This window comes from Pelophylax lessonae (assembly GCF_965119305.1).
Source record: "Pelophylax lessonae genome assembly, chromosome: 9".
Classification (NCBI taxonomy): domain Eukaryota; kingdom Metazoa; phylum Chordata; class Amphibia; order Anura; family Ranidae; genus Pelophylax; species Pelophylax lessonae.
The window spans coordinates 271,713,510-271,734,537 of NC_138776.1; the positions used below are offsets into that span (position 1 = coordinate 271,713,510).

At 46.2% G+C, this 21,028-nt stretch overlaps 4 protein-coding genes across 4 annotated transcripts in view; all 4 read right to left on the reverse strand.

Moving 5' to 3' along the window:
* Window positions 1-3,574, reverse strand: part of LOC309564101 (uncharacterized protein) — a 62,737-nt gene extending 59,163 nt beyond the window's left edge. Inside the window, exon 1 of the mRNA XM_082268729.1 lies at window positions 2,251-3,574. Within this exon, the coding sequence (XP_082124855.1) occupies window positions 2,251-3,450 (1,200 nt within the window). The 5' untranslated portion in view covers window positions 3,451-3,574. The remainder of the gene's footprint in view (window positions 1-2,250) is intronic.
* The window catches only part of LOC309564465 (uncharacterized protein), a gene marked incomplete at both ends in the record, with an annotated part of 1,172,539 nt that overhangs the window by 831,649 nt on the left and 319,862 nt on the right, over window positions 1-21,028 (reverse strand).
* The window catches only part of LOC309564099 (uncharacterized protein), a 237,112-nt gene that overhangs the window by 149,798 nt on the left and 66,286 nt on the right, over window positions 1-21,028 (reverse strand). The gene's annotated exons all lie outside the window — the stretch shown is intronic.
* The window catches only part of LOC309564102 (uncharacterized protein), a gene marked incomplete at its 3' end in the record, with an annotated part of 63,130 nt that continues 51,401 nt past the window's right edge, over window positions 9,300-21,028 (reverse strand). Inside the window, exons 2-4 of the mRNA XM_082268730.1 lie at window positions 10,864-10,992; window positions 10,177-10,372; window positions 9,300-9,523 (exon numbers count right to left, since the gene is read on the reverse strand). Coding sequence (XP_082124856.1) covers window positions 9,300-9,523; window positions 10,177-10,372; window positions 10,864-10,959 — 516 coding nt within the window. The 5' untranslated portion in view covers window positions 10,960-10,992. The remainder of the gene's footprint in view (window positions 9,524-10,176; window positions 10,373-10,863; window positions 10,993-21,028) is intronic.

Below are 21,028 nucleotides of genomic sequence, written 5' to 3' on the forward strand. Positions count from 1 at the left end.
CAGGGCCTCACTTGTGTGGGGGAACTTCTCATCTTGGGATTGATTCTCACAAATAACAACTAAGAGGGCACATCTACACATTTCTACCAAAACATGGTCAGCATAAAGACATTTCAACAAAAAAACATGCAGAAAGGCTTTGAGTCCACGTTCTGCTAATCATGACCTCACCTGTATGGAGGAACTTCTCTTCTCAGGATCTCTTATGCCTCGTTTCCACTGAGTGGAACAGTTTGGGTTGGTACAGTTTGGAAGGGTTATAATGGTCCGGCCTATTCAGGTGAGCGTTTCCACTGCAAGTCTGGATTATTATCTGGACTGAGCTTTTCGTTTGACGTGAGCATTGATGTTTCCCTGTCTGCCAATCAGTGGAATGTATCGTGTGACGCCAGTAGCTCTGCCCTAACCGTACCGTACCATTCCCTGTGGCCCTTCATCTGAAGGAGGACCAGGAATGGTGCGGTTTGGTTCGGTTGTATGGGCCACTATCATAATGGAAACACTCAAAATAGCGTACCGTACCGTACCGAACCGACCGGAACCAATCCGCTCAGTGGAAACGAGGAATGCGTGTCCCAGTCAATTTGTAAGGTGACATCGACACATTTCCACCAAAACATGGTCAGCACAGAGACAACCCAACAGAGACCCATAGAGAATGGCTTGGAGTCCTCGTTCTGCTCATGACCTCACCTGTGTGGAAGAACCACACCTCTCTAGAGCTAGGATTGTCCCAGTCAATCTGTAAGGTGACATCAACACATGTCCACCAAAACATGGTCAGCACAGAGACAACCAAAAAGAGACCCATAGAGAAAGGCTTGGAGTCCTCGTTCTGCTCATCTTGACCTCACCTGTGTGGAAGAACTACTCCTCTCTAGATCTAGGATTGTCCCAGTCAATCTGTAAGGTGACACATCTACAAATTTACACCAGATTGTGGTCAACACAGAGACAACCCAACAGAGACCCATAGAGAAAGGCTTTGGGTCCTCGTTCTGCTCATTACCTCTCCTGTGTGGAGGAACTTCTCTTCTCAGGATCTGTGATTGTCCCAATCATTCTGTAAGGTGACACATCTACAAATTTACACCAAATCGTGGTCAGCACAGAGACAACCCAACAGAGACCCATAGAGAAAGACTTTGGGTTCTCGATCTGCTCATCATGACCTCACCTGTGTGGAAGAACCTCTCTTCTCAGGATCTACTCATCTATAAATTTACACCAAATCGTGGTCAGCATAGGGACAACCCAACAGACTCATAGAGAAAGACTTGTGAGAAAGAAAAAAAATTCTGTAAGCTGAAAAGGAGGATCAAAATTCATTTATTTATTGTGACAAAGCTAAAATTGGTTGTTTATTTGGATATTTATGTACACTCAGCTATTAGGAAGAGGTCAATGAGTAATCGCTCCATACTGACAGGTCCACATATTGCACCCATTACGGTCCCCTTCATTATGATAGGGGAACATCAAGAAGTGTTGCTTTAAAGGACACTTCCATGACTTCTTTCAGCAGTGGTGACCTTTCCGATTCCTGAAATTATTGGAAGTTTATATCTTCTGAAGGATTTCCTGCAAAGGCTGTGGACGTTCATGGAGCCAAACGCCGGTCTCAGGTGTGTTTAGGAAGAACTAGGTTTCGTTTTCATGGTCACAATTCTTAGAATTAATCGAGATATTATCTATATACAACATCTATAGTCTGAACCTGAATAGAAAGAGGTCTACTGTGCTAAGGGAAACATCTCTGGGGTTAGTTAAAATGGGTTGAAGGGTTAGGGTTGGTCATTGGGGTTAATAGAGTAGATAAGGGGATAAAATATTGGGTCTCGGTCCATAGAAAAGATGGAGGTAAGTGTCTACGAAGGATAACCTTCTCCTCTCTTACCATAATTTTTCCTTTTGAATCTTCTGCTGAAGAGCAGGAGAGATCAGACTACACTTGCTGGAGGGACTCAGCCAGCAAGACTCTTTAATAACTCTTCCCGTAACTCAGGACTGTAATGTGGCTCCTCCCCCATGCGTGCTGTGATGTTTAGCAAGATCCGATTTCCGTACAAAAGATTTCCCGCACTCAGGGCAGGAATGCGGCTTCTCACCGGTATGGCCTATCTGATGAACTGTAAGATTCGACTTGTCGGCGAAACATTTCCCGCACTCAGAGCAGGAATAAGGCTTCTCACCTGTGTGGCTTCTCCGATGTATAGAAAGATATGACCTCTGCGAATAAGATTTCCCACAGTCAGGACAGGAAAATGGCTTCTCCCCAGTGTGAGTCCTCTGATGTGCAGTGAGATCTGGTTTACGTTGAAAACGTTTCCCGCACTCGGGGCAAGCATACGGCTTCTCCCCGGTGTGAGATCTTTGATGCGCAACAAGTTCTGATTTCCAAGGAAAACATTTCCCGCACAAAGAACAAGCGTGCGGCTTCTCACCCCTGTGGTCTTTTTGATGGACAGAAAGACTGGACTTCCGCGCAAAACATTTCCCGCACTCAGAACAGGAATACGGCCTCTCACCCGTGTGAGTCCTCTGATGCGTGTTAAGTTCTGACTTCCGGGAATAACATTTGCCGCACTCGGCACAGGAATACGGCTTCTCACCTGTGTGGGATCTTTGATGAACTGAAAGATAGGACTTCCGTGAAAAACATTTCCCGCACTGAGGGCAGGAATACGGCTTCTGTCCCGTGTGGCAAATTTGATGTCTGACCAGTTCTGATTTCATTGGATAGCTCTGGCCGCAGTCAGCACAGGAAAAGGGCATCTTGCCCGTATGAAATACCTGATGTCTGAAAAGCTGGGACTGCCACAAAAAACTTTCCCCGCACTCAGTGCAGGAATAGGGCTTCTCTCCCGAGTGACACCTCAGATGCATGACAAGCTGCGACTTCCGCGCGTAACATTTCTCGCACTCGGGGCAGGCGTACGGCCTCTCCCCCGTGTGAGAAATCTGGTGCCTCTCTAAATTTGATTTGGTGACAAAACCTTTCCCGCACTCAGGACAGGAAAACGGCTTCTCGCCCGTGTGAGACCTCTGATGAATGACAAGTTGCGGTTTCGTTGGGAAAAACTGCCCACACTCCGAGCAGGAATAAGGAAGCTGACCCGAGTGACATCTCAAATGGACGCGAAGACTGGACTTAAAACGAAACTGCTTCCCGCACTCAGTGCAGGGATAGGACTGCTCACTGGAGTGAGATCTCATATGGACGTGAAGACTAGAATTAAATCGAAAACGTTTCCCGCACTGGGTACAGGAATACGGCCGCTCGCCCGAGTGGCACCTTAGGTGAACACGAAGGCCGGATTTAAAATGAAAACTTTTTCTGCACTCGGGGCAGGAATATCTCTTTTCTGTTGGAAGGACGGCAGCGTCCCTCACAGTCTGAGGTTCCTCTGAGTTCGAGGGATACGATGGTCCATCTACACTGTGGGGCATTGGTTGGGCATTTCTGGTAAAGAAGTCTTCTCCTGGACCATACTGTGTGATGTCCTCATCTTCTACTTTACAGTCTGGAGACAAAGTGAGACAATCCTCTGAGGTTTTCTTGATGCGTCTTCCATGTACTAAAAAACAAAGAGTAATTATTTTTTACTTACGATAAAATACATTTTTTGGGGTCCATTTAGGGACACCGAAAGCCTTATGCCCCGTACACACGTTCCGATTATCGTACGACAAAACTGGCTTTCGACCTGGTCTCACGATAATCTGATCGTTAGTACACAGCTTTCGACAGCCGATCACGACAGTTGGTCCAACAAAATCCGAAGGGACAAACAGGAAAACTTCTGTCGTACGACATCTTCTCGAACGATAATCGTTTAGTCAGTACAGTATTAGTACGCTAAAAGTCGATCGACAAATACCACACATGATCGGAAACAGTAAAATAATCTGCAGGGGTCAGACGTATATACATCACTTCCGTTACGTAGCTATGAAAAATCAGTGAATCGTACGAAGAAAGTCGGATGGTTTGTACGCAGAGTTGCTTTCGATTTTAGTAACATGCAACAATTACGAAACTTTAGTCGTACAATAATCGGAACGTGTGTACGGGGCATTAGACTGTAGGGTTTGCTATCATCTACGGGAGTTTTGGCCAGGATAACCCCTCCTACTCCCAGTAGCAAAGCCATACCAAGAACAGGTTTTCTCAACCTTTTCAACCCAAAGGAACCCTTAAAATAACTTTCTGGCCTCAAAGAACCCCCAAAAAATGACTATAGCTACAACTCATGATACGCTAGTGTGATAGTCAGTGAAAAGAATGCTCCGTAGACTTGTGGTCTTTGGGAAGAACTACCCCCTTACAGATAGCTAAAAAGATCAACTGTGTCAATCTGAGAGACAGAAATTGCTCAAGGAACCCCTAAGAACCTCTGGAGGAACCCCATGGAAACCTGGTTGAGAAACCTTTGTCCTTCAATGGACTCTGATAAATGGATATTTATAGCAAGATGAAAATCCTATTTTTTCTCGTCTATTGAGGGACACGGGAATCCTTACATTGGGATGACCAAAAGCAGTCCAACTGAAGGGTGGGAAACCTTAAACTGGCCAGGATAACCCCTCCTATTCCCAATAGCAAAGCCATACCAAGAACAGCTTTTCTCAACCTTTACAACACAAAGGAACCCTTAAAATAACTTTCTGGTCTCAAGGAACCCCCAAAAATGACTATAGCTACAACTCATGATACGCTAGTGTGATAGTCAGTGAAAAGATTGCTCCTTACACTTGTGGTCTTTGGGAAGAACTACCCCCTTGGGTGTCAATCTGACATCAATGGTGTCAATCTGAGAGACAGAAATTGCTCAAGGAACCCCTAAGAACCTCTAGAGGAACCCCATGGAAACCTGGTTTAGAAACCTTTGTCCTTCAATGGACTCTGAGAAATGGATTTTATAGCAAGAAGAAAAATCCTATCTTTCTCGTGAATAGACGAGAAAAATGTCTTTCTCGTCTATTGAGGGACACGGGAAACCTTACATTGGGATGCCCAAAAGCAGTCCAACTGAAGGGTGGGAAACAGCAAACAAAAGGGTAACAGGACCACAAGGAACCAACCCATAGGTTAACAAGGGGGACTCAAGGGGGCCTACAGCACCGCCTAAAGAACTTTAAGACTGAAGTCGACATCAGCTGAAGACTTTACATCTGCCAGGTAAAACTTGATGCACATATAAACAGAAGACCAGGTGGCAACCTGCAGCTCAATGAGCCTTCTGAAGGACCTTCGGCCCAAAGCTGGCTTTAGTTGAGGACTCAACATCCATCTGGTAGAACTTGGAGAACATGTGAACAGAAGACCAGGTGGCAACCTGCAGCTCAAAGAGCCTCCTGAAGGACCTTCAACCCTAAGCTGGCTTTAAATAAGGACTCAACCTCCACCTTGTAGGACATGGAGAACGTGTGAACAGAAGACCAGGTAAAGGGCCTTGGCCCAAAGCTGGCTTTAGATGAGGAATTAACATTCACCTGATAGGACTTGGAGAATGTGTCAACAGAAGATCAGGTGGTAACCTGAAGTTCAAAGAGCCGCCTGAAGGACCTTCAACCCTAAGCTGGCTTTAAATAAGGACTCAACCTCCACCTTGTAGGACATGGAGAACGTGTGAACAGAAGACCAGGTAAAGGGCCTTGGCCCAAAGCTGGCTTTAGATGAGGAATTAACATTCACCTGATAGGACTTGGAGAATGTGTCAACAGAAGATCAGGTGGTAACCTAAAGTTTAAAGAGCCGCCTGAAGGACCTTTTGCACAAAACTTGGCTTTAGAAGAGGATTTAACATCTGACTGGTAGAACTTGGAGAACGTGTGAACAGAAGACAAGATGGTAACATGAAGCTCAAAGACCCGCCTGAAGGACCTTCGACCCTAAGCTGGCTTTAGATAACGACTTAACATCCACCGTGTAGTACATCGAGAACGTGTGAACAGAAGACCAGGGGAGGGGCCTTTGGCCCAAAGCTGGCTTTAGATGAGGACTTAACATCCCCCTGATAGGACTTGGAGAACATGTGAATAGAAGACCAGGTGGTAACCTGAAGCTCAAAGAGCCTCCTGAAGGACCTTCGACCCTAAGCTGGCTTTAGATAAGGACTCAACATCCACCGTGTAGAACATCGAGAATGTGTGAACAGAAAACAAGGGGAAGGGCCTTTGGCCCAAAGCTGGCTTTAGATGAGGACTTAACATCCCCCTGATAGGACATGGAGAACATGTGAATAGAAGACCAGGTGGTAACCTGAAGCTCAAAGACCCACTTGAAGGACCTTTGGCCCAAAGCTGGCTTGAGAACCCAGTGCTTGAGGGTCACATTCCTGACTACCCCCATGATCCTCCAAGTCCAGCAGGACCCTGGTATGGCCTCCAAAGTCTTGGACTTTTCTCTGCATCCTCCCAGGACACTACCAAACCATTGGAAGCAGAGGGGTTATCCTGGGCTGGCCCACATTTTTTTTTGTTGGCCAGTGTCCAATCCTCTTGTAGGCAGCAGTATAAACCAACAGCCTGAGACTTTCTGTGTCCCTTAATGGTTAAGAAAGATTTAAAGGTTCTTGTTAGAAGTGAGCAGGTTGAAGACCACCATTATGGAGCTATTGACTTCTCACTCATTATCACTTTCAGTTTAAGGTTCCATACCCGAAGGTGAGTGGGAGGAAGGCACTGTGCATGGTGGTGAAGTGGGAAGGAGGGAAACTGTGCGTCAGGGAGGCGGAGAGGAGTTGGGTTGCAGGGAACAACCCCGGAAGCTGGGTATGAGATGGGTAGGATGGAGATGCTTCCCTGGGGGGACAAGGTAAGTTTGATGGTGAAGCTCTGATTCAGGAGCAATGTCAGTGGGAGGGATGTGCTGTGACCTGGGGAGGGAAGGGGGGACGCAGGTAATATGAGCAGTGAGGTGAGGTGGGAGTAAAATTCTGTGACCCACTGCCATCATGGGTAGGAGAAAGTTGCTGTAATGAGGGTGTCAAGTGTCCCAGGAAAGGATGCAATGTAACCCAAGGAGACGGGGTGGATAGGAGAGAGGTACTGTGAGCTGGGGGGGGGGGGCAGGCCAGAGGGAGACAATATGATTGGGGGAGACGTAGGTGGTGGGTGCTATGACAGGAGAACGATGATGGTGGGTGGGATTTACTAAGATACGGGAGGTGAGATAGGAGGGAGTTGATGTGAGCCAGGGTGCAAGGTGGAAGGGAGACACTGTGATCCAAGAGGTCCAGGTTGGACACACTGTGAGCCAGGGGGACAACGTGGGAGAGTCACCTTCACCTAGGTGGGAGGAGACACTGTAAGTGGGGAAGAGGGTGGGTGGTGTAATGGTGTTGTGCGTTAGGACACCATTTGGTCATCACGGCATCCATGTTGTTCAAGTGACCCAGGCAACCATTTTGTTTAAATATGTCATCGAGCAGATGTGTGCTCAGAGAGAGAGTTCCTTCCTCCCCCTCCTTGAGCGAAAGTAACCCCCACCCCACCTCAATTAGCTTAGGAATGCTGAGCTTCCTGCGCAGCTGACACTTCTAACACCTGTCTCCTCCTGCTCAGAGCATGTTGTAATCTGAGCAAAGCCATATGGCTAATAGGTCGTATAACAAAGCAGTCAATAGCTCTGTTATTTGGAACACAGTACACACAAACCATAACTTTATACACAAGCAAGATATGTCTCTAGAAAGTATATATTTGAGTGCAAGATAAAATACCGATCGAATTAAGATCAAAATTGATCACCTTCGTTGCTAGGGGAGACAAGTTTGCGATCAGATGCCTTACAGGTCAGAGGTTATTCCGAGGTAACCCGTGTAGATCATACATTCACTGCCAGACAATAAAATATCAGTTTCAAGAATGTAACCATTACCTATTTCGAGATATGAGTTTGGTTAGAAATCTGTCTAACCAGGAGGTCCCTTAGCAGTTTATGAGCCTTCTGGGCCGCCCAGGGCCACTGTGTTTATTGGTCAAGTACGTCTGGTGACACCCCCTGCGGGCCACAGAAAAAGACAGGAACTGATGGAGCTCTCAGTTCTCATCTTGCCATCACAGCAGAAACATCACGCTGGAGGACCGATCATGTTCAGCTTCTGAAACTAAGATAATACCAGGACTTTTTGAATGCAAGTATTCCATTTCTAATTCTTATCTATTCTTCTAAATTGCTGAAATGTGTCTCTATTTCTTTGTAACCCATTTTTCTGTAAATATTTTTATTCGCACCAATCTTAGCCTTTCTTATAATTAAACCTTATTTGAAAACTGTTAATTTTGTCTCTAAGCTCTTAAACGCAAACTGACCCAAAGAACCTGTCTCCTGAAAGAGCGCTAGTGTTTAGGATAAACCATCTGAACATTCTTGTCTGAGGTGACAGTGTGTGTTACAGATGATTATTCTAAAGTCATAATTGGTATTTATAAAATCACGAGCGTCCGCTGGGCTCATTCAAACGTAGTGGTGGTAGCCGAGAAAGGGTTAATTGTTTAATTAGCCCGGTGACAATCGCTCTCAGTCTGCTGGCATCTAGATTGTGGTCCTGCAAGCTGGACAATCTGTGTGCCAGGTGCAGCTGAGAGTGGCATTTTTACGCAAGTGACGGCAGGGTGTGAGATTGCTTGGTCTTTGGTCACGAGTTGGATAAAAAGGCCAGGGGTCTGATACCTGCCACGGTAACAGGTGGGAAGAAAACCTTGACTATGGATGAGGTGGGTGGGAGGTGCTATTACCAGGTAGAAGAGCTGGGTGGGTGGGTGGGAGGGAGATACTGTGACTAGGGAATTAAGTGGCCGGGTTGGGATGCATTGTGATTGGGGAAGGAGATGGGTACGAGGAAGGAACTGTGAGTTGAGGAGCCAGATGTTGTTGGCGGATTAAAGGTCTGATGGCGATCGTGCTGGAAACACAGGTGTGGGATTGATCCGATGCACCCCCTACAAAGCCACTCTGAAACCAGGAGTAGGCCCAGTCCAACATAATCAATATCCCTTATCAAAGGAAAAAGAGGGAGGGATCAAACCCATAGCAAGCCAAGAACAGGCATGGTGGAACACGAGAACAGAACAAAGGAATGTACTTAGTGTTAATGACCCACCTGTGCTGATCTCTGTAGGAGTGTCCTCCTCTATAAATGTCCCCGTTATTCCATCCTCCTCCATAGACTGCTGATCATCCCTCACATACGTCTCTTCTTCTTCTGCTTTAACCTCAACTTTTATATCTATCAGATCTTCACCCTAAACCAAGAAGAAGGTAGAAAATGTAATCTTATAGGAGCCACACATCATCTCCATGAGTCACTTTCATGTTCTAGATGCTCCATCCCACCAACCTGATCATGGTGTTCATAGTTATGACCTACCTGTGTGTAATACAGAGGACGGGGACATTTCTCTGGTGGGTTTATGGTATTAGGTGGCTCCATCATGACATCCTTATAGAGCTCCTTGCGTGCTTCTGGAAACTCCATCACATTACCATAGTCCTCATCCTGGTCTTTATACTCTTCTTTAACAATGACACCTTTATCCTCTGGATCTCCACTCTGAATATATAATAAGACATTCACTATAATCAACACATTGTGTATAGATCACAACTACCGATAATTGTTCCTCATCTACCTGATGATGGTGAGGGATGGTGTGACCTTCCTGTGTGGAATCCCGGGAATACAGAGGACGGGGACATCTCTCTGGTGGGTTCCTGTAGTTGAATGACTCCACCATGGTGTCCTGGTACAGATCTTTGTGTCCAATTGGAATTTCGGACTCCTCCATCACCCCATCCTCATCATCCTCCTCTTTTATCTCTACTTTAATATCGACCTGTGTGGAATTCCGGGAATACAGAGGACGGGGACATCTCTCTGGTGGGTTCCCATTACTGGATCCATCTGTAGGAAACACACACACTGACTGAATACATTGTTTCTATGTGTTTATCAGATGATGGGGGATCTAGGTGGAGCCTCCGTACTGCTCTCTCCTTTACAATAAAGTCTCCTCTTACCCGGTGATGTGAGGGGCGGCTGATTCTCCATCATGACGTCCTTGTAGAGATCCTTGTGTCCTTCTAAATACTCCCACTCCTCCATGGAGAAATAGACAGTGACATCCTGACACCTTATAGGAACCTGACACACACAATGATACAGTCACCATCCAGACACATCCCTTGTCTGTTACTGGATAATGTCCCAGAATTCCCAGCACCGCTCACCTCTCCTGTCAGCAGCTCCATCATCTTCTTGGTGACTTCTAGAATCTTCTGCATGTTGTGTCTCTCAGGTTTTAGGGAGTCACATGGAGGCACTGTGATGGTCATATGATCACCTGACTTCAGAAGAGGAAATCTCTGTATTGGAGAACCAATAAGAATATCATGTTAGAATCCCAGAATCCTCCTCACCTCTCCGGTCAGGTCTGTGTTTTATTAATAGAGATAAGAGTGATGTCATGTGATCTCCCAGAATCCTCCTCACCTCTCCGGTCAGGTCTGTGTTTTATTAATAGAGATAAGAGTGATGTCATGTGACCTCCCAGAATCCTCCTCACCTCTCCGGTCAGGTCTGTGTTTTATTAATAGAGATAAGAGTGATGTCATGTGACCTCCCAGAATCCTCCTCACCTCTCCGGTCAGGTCTGTGTTTTATTAATAGAGATAAGAGTGATGTCATGTGACCTCCCAGAATCCTCCTCACCTCTCCGGTCAGGTCTGTGTTTTATTAATAGAGATAAGAGTGATGTCATGTGACCTCCCAGAATCCCCCTCACCTCTCCGTCAGGTCTGTGTTTTATTAATAGAGATAAGAGTGATGTCATGTGATCTCCCAGAATCCTCCTCACCTCTCCGGTCAGCAGGTAGATGATCTCCAGGGTGAGGTTTAGTATCTTCTCAGTCATGTGACTCCGGTCCTCCTCCATCCTCTTTGGTGCCGTCATTTGATCTACACAGGTCTCCTTGTAGACGGATAACTATGGGAAATAAAAGTAAGAATTATTTGGATGGTATTGGTCACACAATAATAGGAAGTAAGGCACAAAATTCCAGGGTTAGGATTTACCAGGTGGTATTGGTTGGGCAGATTCTGGCAGGAGGCAGATGCAGGCTTGACTGTGGGTTCAGGATGCAGCGATGGTCCCTTGAATGGCACAGGTACCTTGGATAAATGTAGGGGTCAAGCAAACAGCACAAAGAGCAAATTAGCTTGACTATTAAGGCTGAAGGCATATATTGATAAATCTTAACAAAGGCACATCAAAAGAGGTCAAGAATACCTGATATATATATATATTTTCTATGAATGATATTCCAGGCTCCTCTGTGGAGGAACCAGGATCCAATGATGGTACCCAACTTTTCAGAGCTGTGCCATGGCAGTGAACTGACCTTTTCTGATAATATTTGGGTTATATGTTTGCTGGGGGTTCACCTGAAGGACGTTATGAGGGGTGGACTATGAGAGGGAAGGAGGTGAAATTGGGAATGTTATCCAGAGAATCTTCTCTGGCTTAGACAGAGCTGTTTTTTTAACATTTGGCTCCCATTGACTTTAGTGGGGTTCGGATCCGACACCAGAACTCTACGAACTAAAAGAATTAATTTTCGGAACAGGTTTACGACAAATGAAAATTGTCTTTCTTGCTTCCTATATGAATCTTATAAAATGAAGACATTCATATTCAAATCCCATCCCTCGCCATTAATAAAAGTAGTATAATCGGTTAGTATAGACTGATGAGGTGGGGTGGTGATTGGTGGGAAAGGTGACACATCTCCAAAATGAAGAGAACGTTCCGACCCCACAAGTGAAGGAATTTTCTGGCCCTGAAGGGGTTAATCTACGTTTCCACGCTTATATATGTGTGATCATCATCTGCTGGAGATAAAAGAGGTCATAGTGACTATGGAGGAAGAGGACGGACATGACGGGGGGTTACTGGGTGTGAATAGAAAATAAGATCTTATTACCTCTTCTGCTGCCAGTTCCTGCAATGTCTCCTCTTTATTTCCTCCCGACTCACCTTTCACCCGGAACTTCCTGTCTGTAGTTGACATCACTTCCTGTCTTCCTGAGGGACTTCCTGTCCAAATACAAGCACGATTCCACCTCACACCAAGACAACCCTGAGAAACGTCTCGTAGTGTGAAGACGGTCTTGTACTGTAGTCAAAGACCTGCAGCTTTGCTGCTGATCGGTTCTCGTCTATTCCCAAAGATCAGCAGGCATGCTGGTACATGTAGTTCCATGGCTTTAACTTGTAAGATTCTGCTGTTATCCAACAAGACTTCTGTTCAAGTCTGGTTAACCACCTGCTGTTGATTCAGTTGGATACATTTCAACCCAGCCAGACCATCTTGTTAGGCTTCGGTTATTTCCTCAGACATATCCTGAGCAACAGCGAGTGTTCCAACTGCCTGGTCCCCCAGTGATTTCCAAGATGATTACTATTGTCCCCCAGTGTTTCCAAGAGGACAAGATTCCTAGTGCACCCCAGTGTTTTCTAGTAGAAGATTCCTTGTGCCCCCCCCCCCCCCATTGTTTCCTAGTGGAGAAGCTCTCTAGTGTCCCTCCATTGTTTCCTAGCGAAGAAGCTCCCTAGTGTCCACTGTTCCCTAGTGAAGAAGGTTCACAGGGTCCGCCAGTGTTTCCAAGAGTAGATTTCTAGTGTCCCCAGCGTTTCTTAGTGGATACGTTTGCTATTATCCCCCAGTGTTTACTAGTGGAGAAGATTCCTAGTGCCCCCCAGTTTTTCTTAGTGGAGAAGATTCCTAGTGTCCTCCAGTGTTTCCTAATAGAGATATCATGGACATAAAATTTTCCGTTCGCGAACCCGAAATTCCGCAAATGTTCGCGAACGGGCGAACCTCCATAGACTTCAATAGGCAGGCGAATTTTAAAACCCACAGGGACTCTTTCTGGCCACAATAGTGATGGAAAAGTTGTTTCAAGGGGATTAACACCTTGACTGTGGCATGCCAGAGGGCGATCCATGGCAAAACTCCCATGGAAAATTATGTAGTTGACGCAGAGTCGGGTTTTAATCCATAAAGGGCATAAATCACCAAACCTTCCTAAATTGTTTGGAATAACGTGCTTTAAAACATCCAGTGTGTGTATACGATCAGGTATATTGTTGTATCGATCAGGTAGTGTAAGGGTTACGCCCGCTTCACAGTGACAGACCAAACTCCCCGTTTAATGCATCGCAAACAGTCCATTTGCACAACCGCAAACTGCCCATTTGCACAAGGTTGGATACCAAGCTAGCCATGTCCCGTTCCTTGTCCTCACTGACGTCATTGAAGGTCTCTTCCTCCACCCAGCCACGTACAACACCAAGGGTCCCCGAAAGGTGACAACAAGCCCCCTGGGACGCCTACTGTGGTTGATCCTCCACCTCCTCAAAGTCACCTTCCTCCTCTGACTCCTCTCTTTGTGTTGCCGCAGGTCCAGCAATCGACAACAACAAGGCTGCTTCTGGTGGTGATGGTGACCACAACTCTTCCTCTTCATGCTCATCTACAGCCTGATCCAGCACTCTTCGCAGGGCACGCTCCAGAAAAAACGCATATGGAATGAGGTTGATGATGTTGCCTTGGGTTTGACTGACCAGGTTCGTCACCTCCGCAAAAGGACGCATGAGCCTACAGCCACTGTGCATGAGCATTCAGTAACGCGGCCAAAAAATACCCAGCTCCGCAGAGGCTGTCCTCTATTTTTTAAATTAAAAAAAATCTGTTCTTACCAGTTTAATCCCTGTTACGTCCCCTATCAGGGGCCGGTGTATGGAATAGATTTTAGGAACCGGGAGATGGAAAAAGATGGTTGGTCGGTCCTCTTACTTCCAATCTGGGGCACTGCACGTGCGCCGTGCAATTTACTGTGCCATCCTATATGAGTGGTGTGTTAAGTAATACTATTCTTATCAGTTTAATCCCTGTTACGTCCCCTATCAGGGGCCGGTGTATGGAATAGATTTTAGGAACCGGGAGATGGAAAAAGATGGTTGGTCGGTCCTCTTACTTCCAATTTGGGGCACTTAAAAATTCATTTTTTATCTGCAAGGTGTTGTGCCACCCTATATGAGTGGTGGGCAGTGGGCACAGTACAGTCTGTGGGCCTGACACACACTGGCAGGAAACTGCAATTATATTAAAGGGTAAAAATGAAATGACTTTTTTATCTGCAAGGTACTGTGCCACCCGATATGAGTGGCATGCATACAGTACAGTCTGTGGGCCTGTGGCCTCTCACACACAGGCAGGCAACTACAATACATATATATATATATATAAAATAAAAGCAGACTGATATACCAGCCCTAAAAAGGGCTTTTTGGGGTGCTGTCAGGACGCTGTCCTTACAGCAGGAGTGGACACAGAACACTGGCCTAGCTAACGATTTCCCTATTAATTCAGCAGCAGCAGCAGCCCTCTCCCTGCTCTAACTAACTCAGCAGCTTCAGAATGAATCTAAGATGGATGCTGCCCTTGCTTTTTTATAGGAGGTGGGAGGGTCTGAGAGGGAGGGTATGCTGATTGGCTGGAATGTGTCTGCTGACTGTGAGGTACAGGGTTAAAGTTTGCTCAATGATGATGTATAGGGGGCGGACCGAACATCGCATATGTTCGCCCGCCGAGGTGAACGCGAACAAGCAATGTTCGCCGGCGAATAGTTCGGGACATCTCTATTTCCTAGTGCAGAGGATTTCTAATGTCCTCCAGTGTTTCCTAGCGAAAAAGATTCCTAGTGTCCTCCAGTGTTTCCTAGCAGAGAAGATTCCTAGTGCCCCCCAGTGTTTCCTAGTGGAGAAGATTCCTAGTGTCCTCGGGTGTTTCCTAGTGGAGAAGATACCTAGTTTTCTCCAGTGTTTCCTAGTGGAGAAGAGTCCTAGTGTCCTCCAGTGTTTCCTAGTGGAGAAGATTCCTAGTGTCCTCCAGTGTTTCCTAGTGGAGAAGATTCCTAGTGTCCTCCAGTTTTTCCTAGTGGAGAAGATTCCTATTGTCCCCCCAGTGTTTCCTAGAGGAGATTTCTAGTATCCCCCTGCAGGTCCTACATTAAGTGAAGATGTCCTGGTGATGTCACTTGAGAAGATGGTGAAATGGGACCTGCTGCATTTTCTGAAGGTTCACCAGAAGTCGCGCATGCTGTATCTTTGATGCGCTTTCAGAAAACCCTAGTGTTCCTCAGTGTTTTCTAGTGGAGAAGTTTCCTGGTGTCCCCCAGTGTTTCCTACTGGAGCAGATACCTAGTGTCCCCCAGTGTTTTCTAGTGGAGAAGATTCTTTGTGTCCCCCAGTGTTTCCTAGCAGAGAGGTTTCCTAGTGTCCTCCAGTGTTTCCTAGTGGAGAATATTCCTAGTGCCCTCCAGTGTTTGTAAGTGGAGAAGAATCCTAGTGTCCCACGGGGTTTCCTAGTGGAAAAGATTCCTAGTGTCCTCCAGTGTTTCCTAGTGGAGAAGATTCCTAGTGTCCTCCAGTGTTTCCTAGTGGAGAAGATTCCTAGTCTCCTCCAGTGTTTGCAAGTGGAGAAGAATTCTAGTGTCCTGCAGTGGACACAGGCCATATAGTTCATAGCTGTATATTTATTTTTTCTCAGTTTTTGCCCTCGTGGTGGTAATTGTTATATTAAAGCGGACCTTCACCCTCTCCTATCATTTGGCCTATTTTCCTCCCCCCCCCCCCCAAAAAAAAATTGAACAGTACAAATGTTTGGGGTTGGGGGGGGTCCTTTCTGTGGGATCCAGACCCAGATTTACTTTCACACCTAGGCGAGAATGATGTCCTCCTCCAACTAAATCCTCCTTGGTCCAATATCACTCATCATGCAATCACAGCCTCACTCTGTGTGCTGGAAAATCTCCACCGCTCTGCGCTTGTCACTTGAGTAGATGTGGCATGGAATCTGGAGGTCCTGAATGGAGGGGTGGTCTCCTGGTGATGTCCCTTGAGAAAATAGTGGCATAGGATCTGGATGTCCTAAATGGAAGAGTGGTCTCATGGTGATGTCACTTGAGAAGATGGTGGCATGGGATTTGGAAGTCCTAGATGAAGTGGTAGTCACCTAGTGATGTCACTTGAGAAAATGGTGGCATGGAACCTGGAGGTCCTAGAGGAAGTGGTGGTCTCCTGGTGATGTCACTTGAAAAGATTGTGGCATGGGATCTGGAGGTCCTAAATGGAGAGGTGGCCTCCTAAAGATGTCACTTGAGAAGATGATAGCATGGGATCTGGTGGTCCTAGATCAGTGATGGCGAATCCCAGATGTTTTGGAACTACATTTCCCATGATTCTCATGCACTCTGCAGTGTAATTAAGAATAATGGGAAATATAGTTCCAAAACATCGGGGTGCCAAGGTTTGCCATCACTGTCCTAGATGGAGTGGTGGTCTCCTGGTAATGTTAATTGAGAAGCTGGTGGCATGGGATCTGGAGGTCCTAGATGGAGTGGTAGTCACCTGGCGATGTCACTTGAGAAGATGGTGGCATGAGATCTGGAGGTCCTAGATGGAGTGGTAGTCACCTGGTGATGTCACTTGAGAAGATGGTGGCATGAGATCTGGAGGTCCTAGATGGAGTAGTGGTCACCTGGTGATGACACAGAGTGGTGGTTTCCTGGTGACATCACTTAAAAAGATGGTGGCATGGGATCTGGAGGTCATAGATGGAGTGGTGGTCTCCTGGTGATGTCACTTGAGAAGATGGCAATGTGGGACCTGCAGGTCCTAGATTAAGTGAAGATGTCCTGGTGATGTCACTTGAGAAGATGGTGAAATGGGACCTGCTGCATTTTCTTTAGGTTCACCAGAAGTCCCGCATGCTGTATCTTTGATGCGCTTTCAGAAAATATGCAGCACAATATGTTACCCCCTCCCACCCTTAGGACACCTCACACACCTTCAGGTGAAGTGGCTAAACTGGGATTATAGAGGCAGCCATTATCAGCTAGTGACGGGCTTTCCTGTACCAGTGATCCCAGAGGCTCTACAGCCGATCACTTCTACAAAATATGGAAGAACCTCCCCCTTCCCTCCAACCACCATTCCTAGGATTTCTGCTGTAATCAGGGAGCTCAGGACCACTGCAACCCATCTGTCCATCTACTCCGTATATATGTATCCGTCAATGGTTCCAATCATTCTGTAAGGTGACATCTACACATTTCATCCACAACTTGGTGAGCACAGAGACAACCCAAAAGAGACACAGAGAAAGGCTTGGAGTCCTTGTTCCGCTCATCATGACCTTACCTGTGTGGCAGAACTTCTCATCTGGGGATCTGTGAACGTCCCAATCAATGTATAAGGTGACATCTACACATTTCCTCCTCAACTTGGTCAGCATAAAGGCAACCCAACAGACATGTGGAGAAAGGCTTATAAGTAAGGACCTTACACAACTCATGTCATTAACTGAAATATCTTTACAGAGCACTATAGTCCCAATCAATCTGTAGGGTGACATCTACATATTTCCTCCAAAACTTGGTCAGCATCGAGACAAACCTACAAAAAAACCATGAAGAAAGGCTTGGAGTCCATGTTCTACTCATCATGGACCTCACCTGTGTGGAGGAACTTCTCATCTGGGAATGTCCCAATCAATCTGTAGGTGACACATCTACACATTTCCTCCACCACTTGATCAGCACAGTGACAACCCAACAAAGACACATGAAGAAAAGCTTGGAGTCCATATTCTGCTCATCGCGGACCTCACCTGTGTGGAAGAACTTCTCATCTGGGGATCTGTGATGGTCCCAATCAATCTGTAAGGTGCCACATTTACACATTTCCTCCACAACTTGGTCAGCTCAGACAACCCACCCGAGACCCATAAAGGTTTGGAGTCCATGTTCTGCTCACCATGACCTCACATGTTTGGAGGAACTTCTCCGCCTGTAAAGCCCCGTATCAGATTATCGAAAGATCTGTCGTCCGTTTTTTGTGGCATGCTAGTCTGATGTGGAAAGTGAAGAGGTTTTTTTCATACAAATTTTCCCGTACGACAGAATTCTACTTCAGAAGTGATGTCATGTGTTGGATTGCTTTGTATGTGTTCTTTCCTCTCTGAGCATGCCTAGTCTTGCACTTAAGATTTTTTCCCCTCGAAATCTGTACTAATGAGACGAAAATCGGACGTTGTATTACGGACAACAAAAATTTTATAGCCTGCACATCAGGATTTTGCCAGCCGAAAAGTCGGAGTCGGCTGTCGAAAAGCACCATACTAACAATCCGAAAATCGGCAGATCGGTCGTCGGACGAAATTTACCTTCAGAATTTCTTATCGTGTGTACGGGCCTTTAGATGACATCTACACATTTTCTCCTCAACTTGGTAAGCATAGAAACAACCCAAAAGAGACACATGGAGATGCTTGTAAGAACCTTACACAACTAAAGTCATTGATTGAAATATATTTGCGGAGCACTATGTACACTATGGTAGTGAATTTATGGTTGTCCCAATGGATCTGTAAGGTGACACATATACACATTTCCTCCACAACTTGGTTAGTACAGAGACAACCCAACAGAGACACGTAGAGAAAGGCTTAGGAGTAGGAAACTTACACAACGTGATTGATTGAAATATCTTTACTGAGCACTATATACACTATGGTAGTCTCTAGGTAATCTGTGGGGTGACATCTAAATATTTCCCCCAAAACTTGGTCAGCATAGAGATAACCCTATAGAAACCCTTAGAAAAAGGCTTGGAGTCCATTCTTTTGCTCATCATGGACCTTACCTGTGCTGAGGAACTTCTCATCTGGGAATGCCCCAATCAATCTGTAAGGTGACACATCTACACATTTCCTCCACAACTTGATCAGCACAGAGACAACCCAACAGAGACACGTTGTAGATAAATTGTCGATGCAAAACACCTATTCCCTGCGCTCTGAGTGGTGCAATCCTCTATCCAGCTTGGCTATAGACTTGTAGATGAGAACAAACGACACGGCAACCTCGTAATGCTTCAGCCTTGCAGCCCCTCACTAGACCAGGGTGGTCTGGGAACACTATATAACGATAAACAAACACAAGGGCGCACCGGCCTAGTGCATTATCCTTTAAGCAGGTTTATTAAAATATGAGCCTCTGAAGAAGAGGTGCTGCCTCGAAACGCGTAAGCCTGTACAGCTTCGGGGGACGATCCAATCCCGATCTCGATGCTGAGGATTTTATACTTTGTCTGATGTGCTTTTTTATCAGGAATTCGTTTGTGAGTATTTTTAATTCATATTTTAATAAACCTGCTTAAAGGATAATGCACTAGGCCAGTGCGCCCTTGTGTTTGTTTATCGTTATATAGAGACACGTTGTGAAATGCTTAGGAGTAAGAACCTTACATAACCCATGTCATTAACTGAAATATCTTTACAGAGCACTATATACACTATGGTAGTCCCAATCAATCTGTAGGGTGACACCTACATATTTCCTCCAAAATTTGGTCAGCATAGAGACAAACCCACAGAAACCCATAGAGAAAGGCTTGGAGTCAATTTTCTGCTGATCGTGGACCTCACCTGGGTAAAGGACCTTCAGATCTGGGGATCTGTGATTGTCCGAATTTATATCTAGGGTGACACATCTACACATTTCCTCCACAACTTGGGCAGCACAGAGACAACCCAACAGAGACACAGAGAAATGTTTGGAGTCCATGTTCTGCTCATTATAGACTTCACCTGTGTGGAAGAACTTCTCATCTGGGGATCTGTGATTGTCCCAGTTGTTTAGTACAAACAACTCAACAGCGACCCATAGAGAAAGGCTTGGAGTCCATGTTCTGCTCATCATGACCTTGCATGTTTGGAGGAACTTCTCAGCCTGTAAGATGACATCTACGCATTTTCTCCACAACTTTGTCAGTATAGAGACAACCCAACAGAGACACGTGGAGAAAGGCCTTGTATTCTTGTTCTGCTCATCATGGGCCTTACCTGTATGGTGGAACCTCTCTTTTGCAGATCTGTGATGGTTCCAATCAATCTGTAAGGTGACACATCAACATATTTCCTCTACAACTTGGTCAGCATAGAGACAACCCAACAGAGACACACAGAGAAGGGCTTGGAGTCCATGTTTTGCTGATCGTTGACCTCACTTGTTTGGAGGAATTTCTCTTCTGGGGATCTGGGATGGTCCTCATCAATCTGTAAGGTGACACATCAACATATTTCCTCCATAATGTCAGGTCACCTGTGGCCAGGTGACAACTGCACCCTGTTGGAGGCAGGGGCGCAGCGCATGGTAGTGAACCCAATAGCAGACTGCTGCGGATGGACCGGAACGTGAGCCCAAGATTCCCCAGGGCACGGAGTCTAAGACCCAGCAGGTGTTCACCAGAGCCTCTAGTGGTGAGGATGGACTTGGCTGCAGCTGGGCCCAGGTCGCGGCCCCTGGGGTCCCCCAGGTCACGCTCCGTAGGGAGAGAAGGGAAGAAGCCCCTCAGGACACACAGAATGGTGATGGGTAAGCCGAGGTCGGAGTAACAGGCAGACAAGGGTAGTCAAGGGACAGGCCAAAGGTCAGGGTAACAGGCAAACAGGAATAGTCAGAGACAAGCCAAAGTCGGTACACAGAAGTGTAGTTCAAGCACACGGAAAACAGGAAACTAACACTGTTGAACAGCAAAGCAGACCTGCAGTGCACTGGTTAATATAGACTTCCTGTGATGACCTAGGCGGGGCAGGAACAGGAAGTAGAGATGATAAAAAGGAACCAGAAAAGCACTCTGACCTCTAATACAGACATGAAGGTCCCTTGACATGAAGGTAAGCTTGCCAAGCTCTATTGCAAGTCCATGACACATAACTTGGTCAGCATAGAGACAACCCAACAGAGACACTCAGAAAAAGGCTTGGAGTCCATGTTCTGCTGATCGTGTACCTCACCTGTGTGGAGGAACCTCTCTTCTGAGGATCTAGGATGGTCCTTATCAATTTGTAAGGTGACACATCATATTTCCTCCATAACTTGGTCAGCATAGAGAC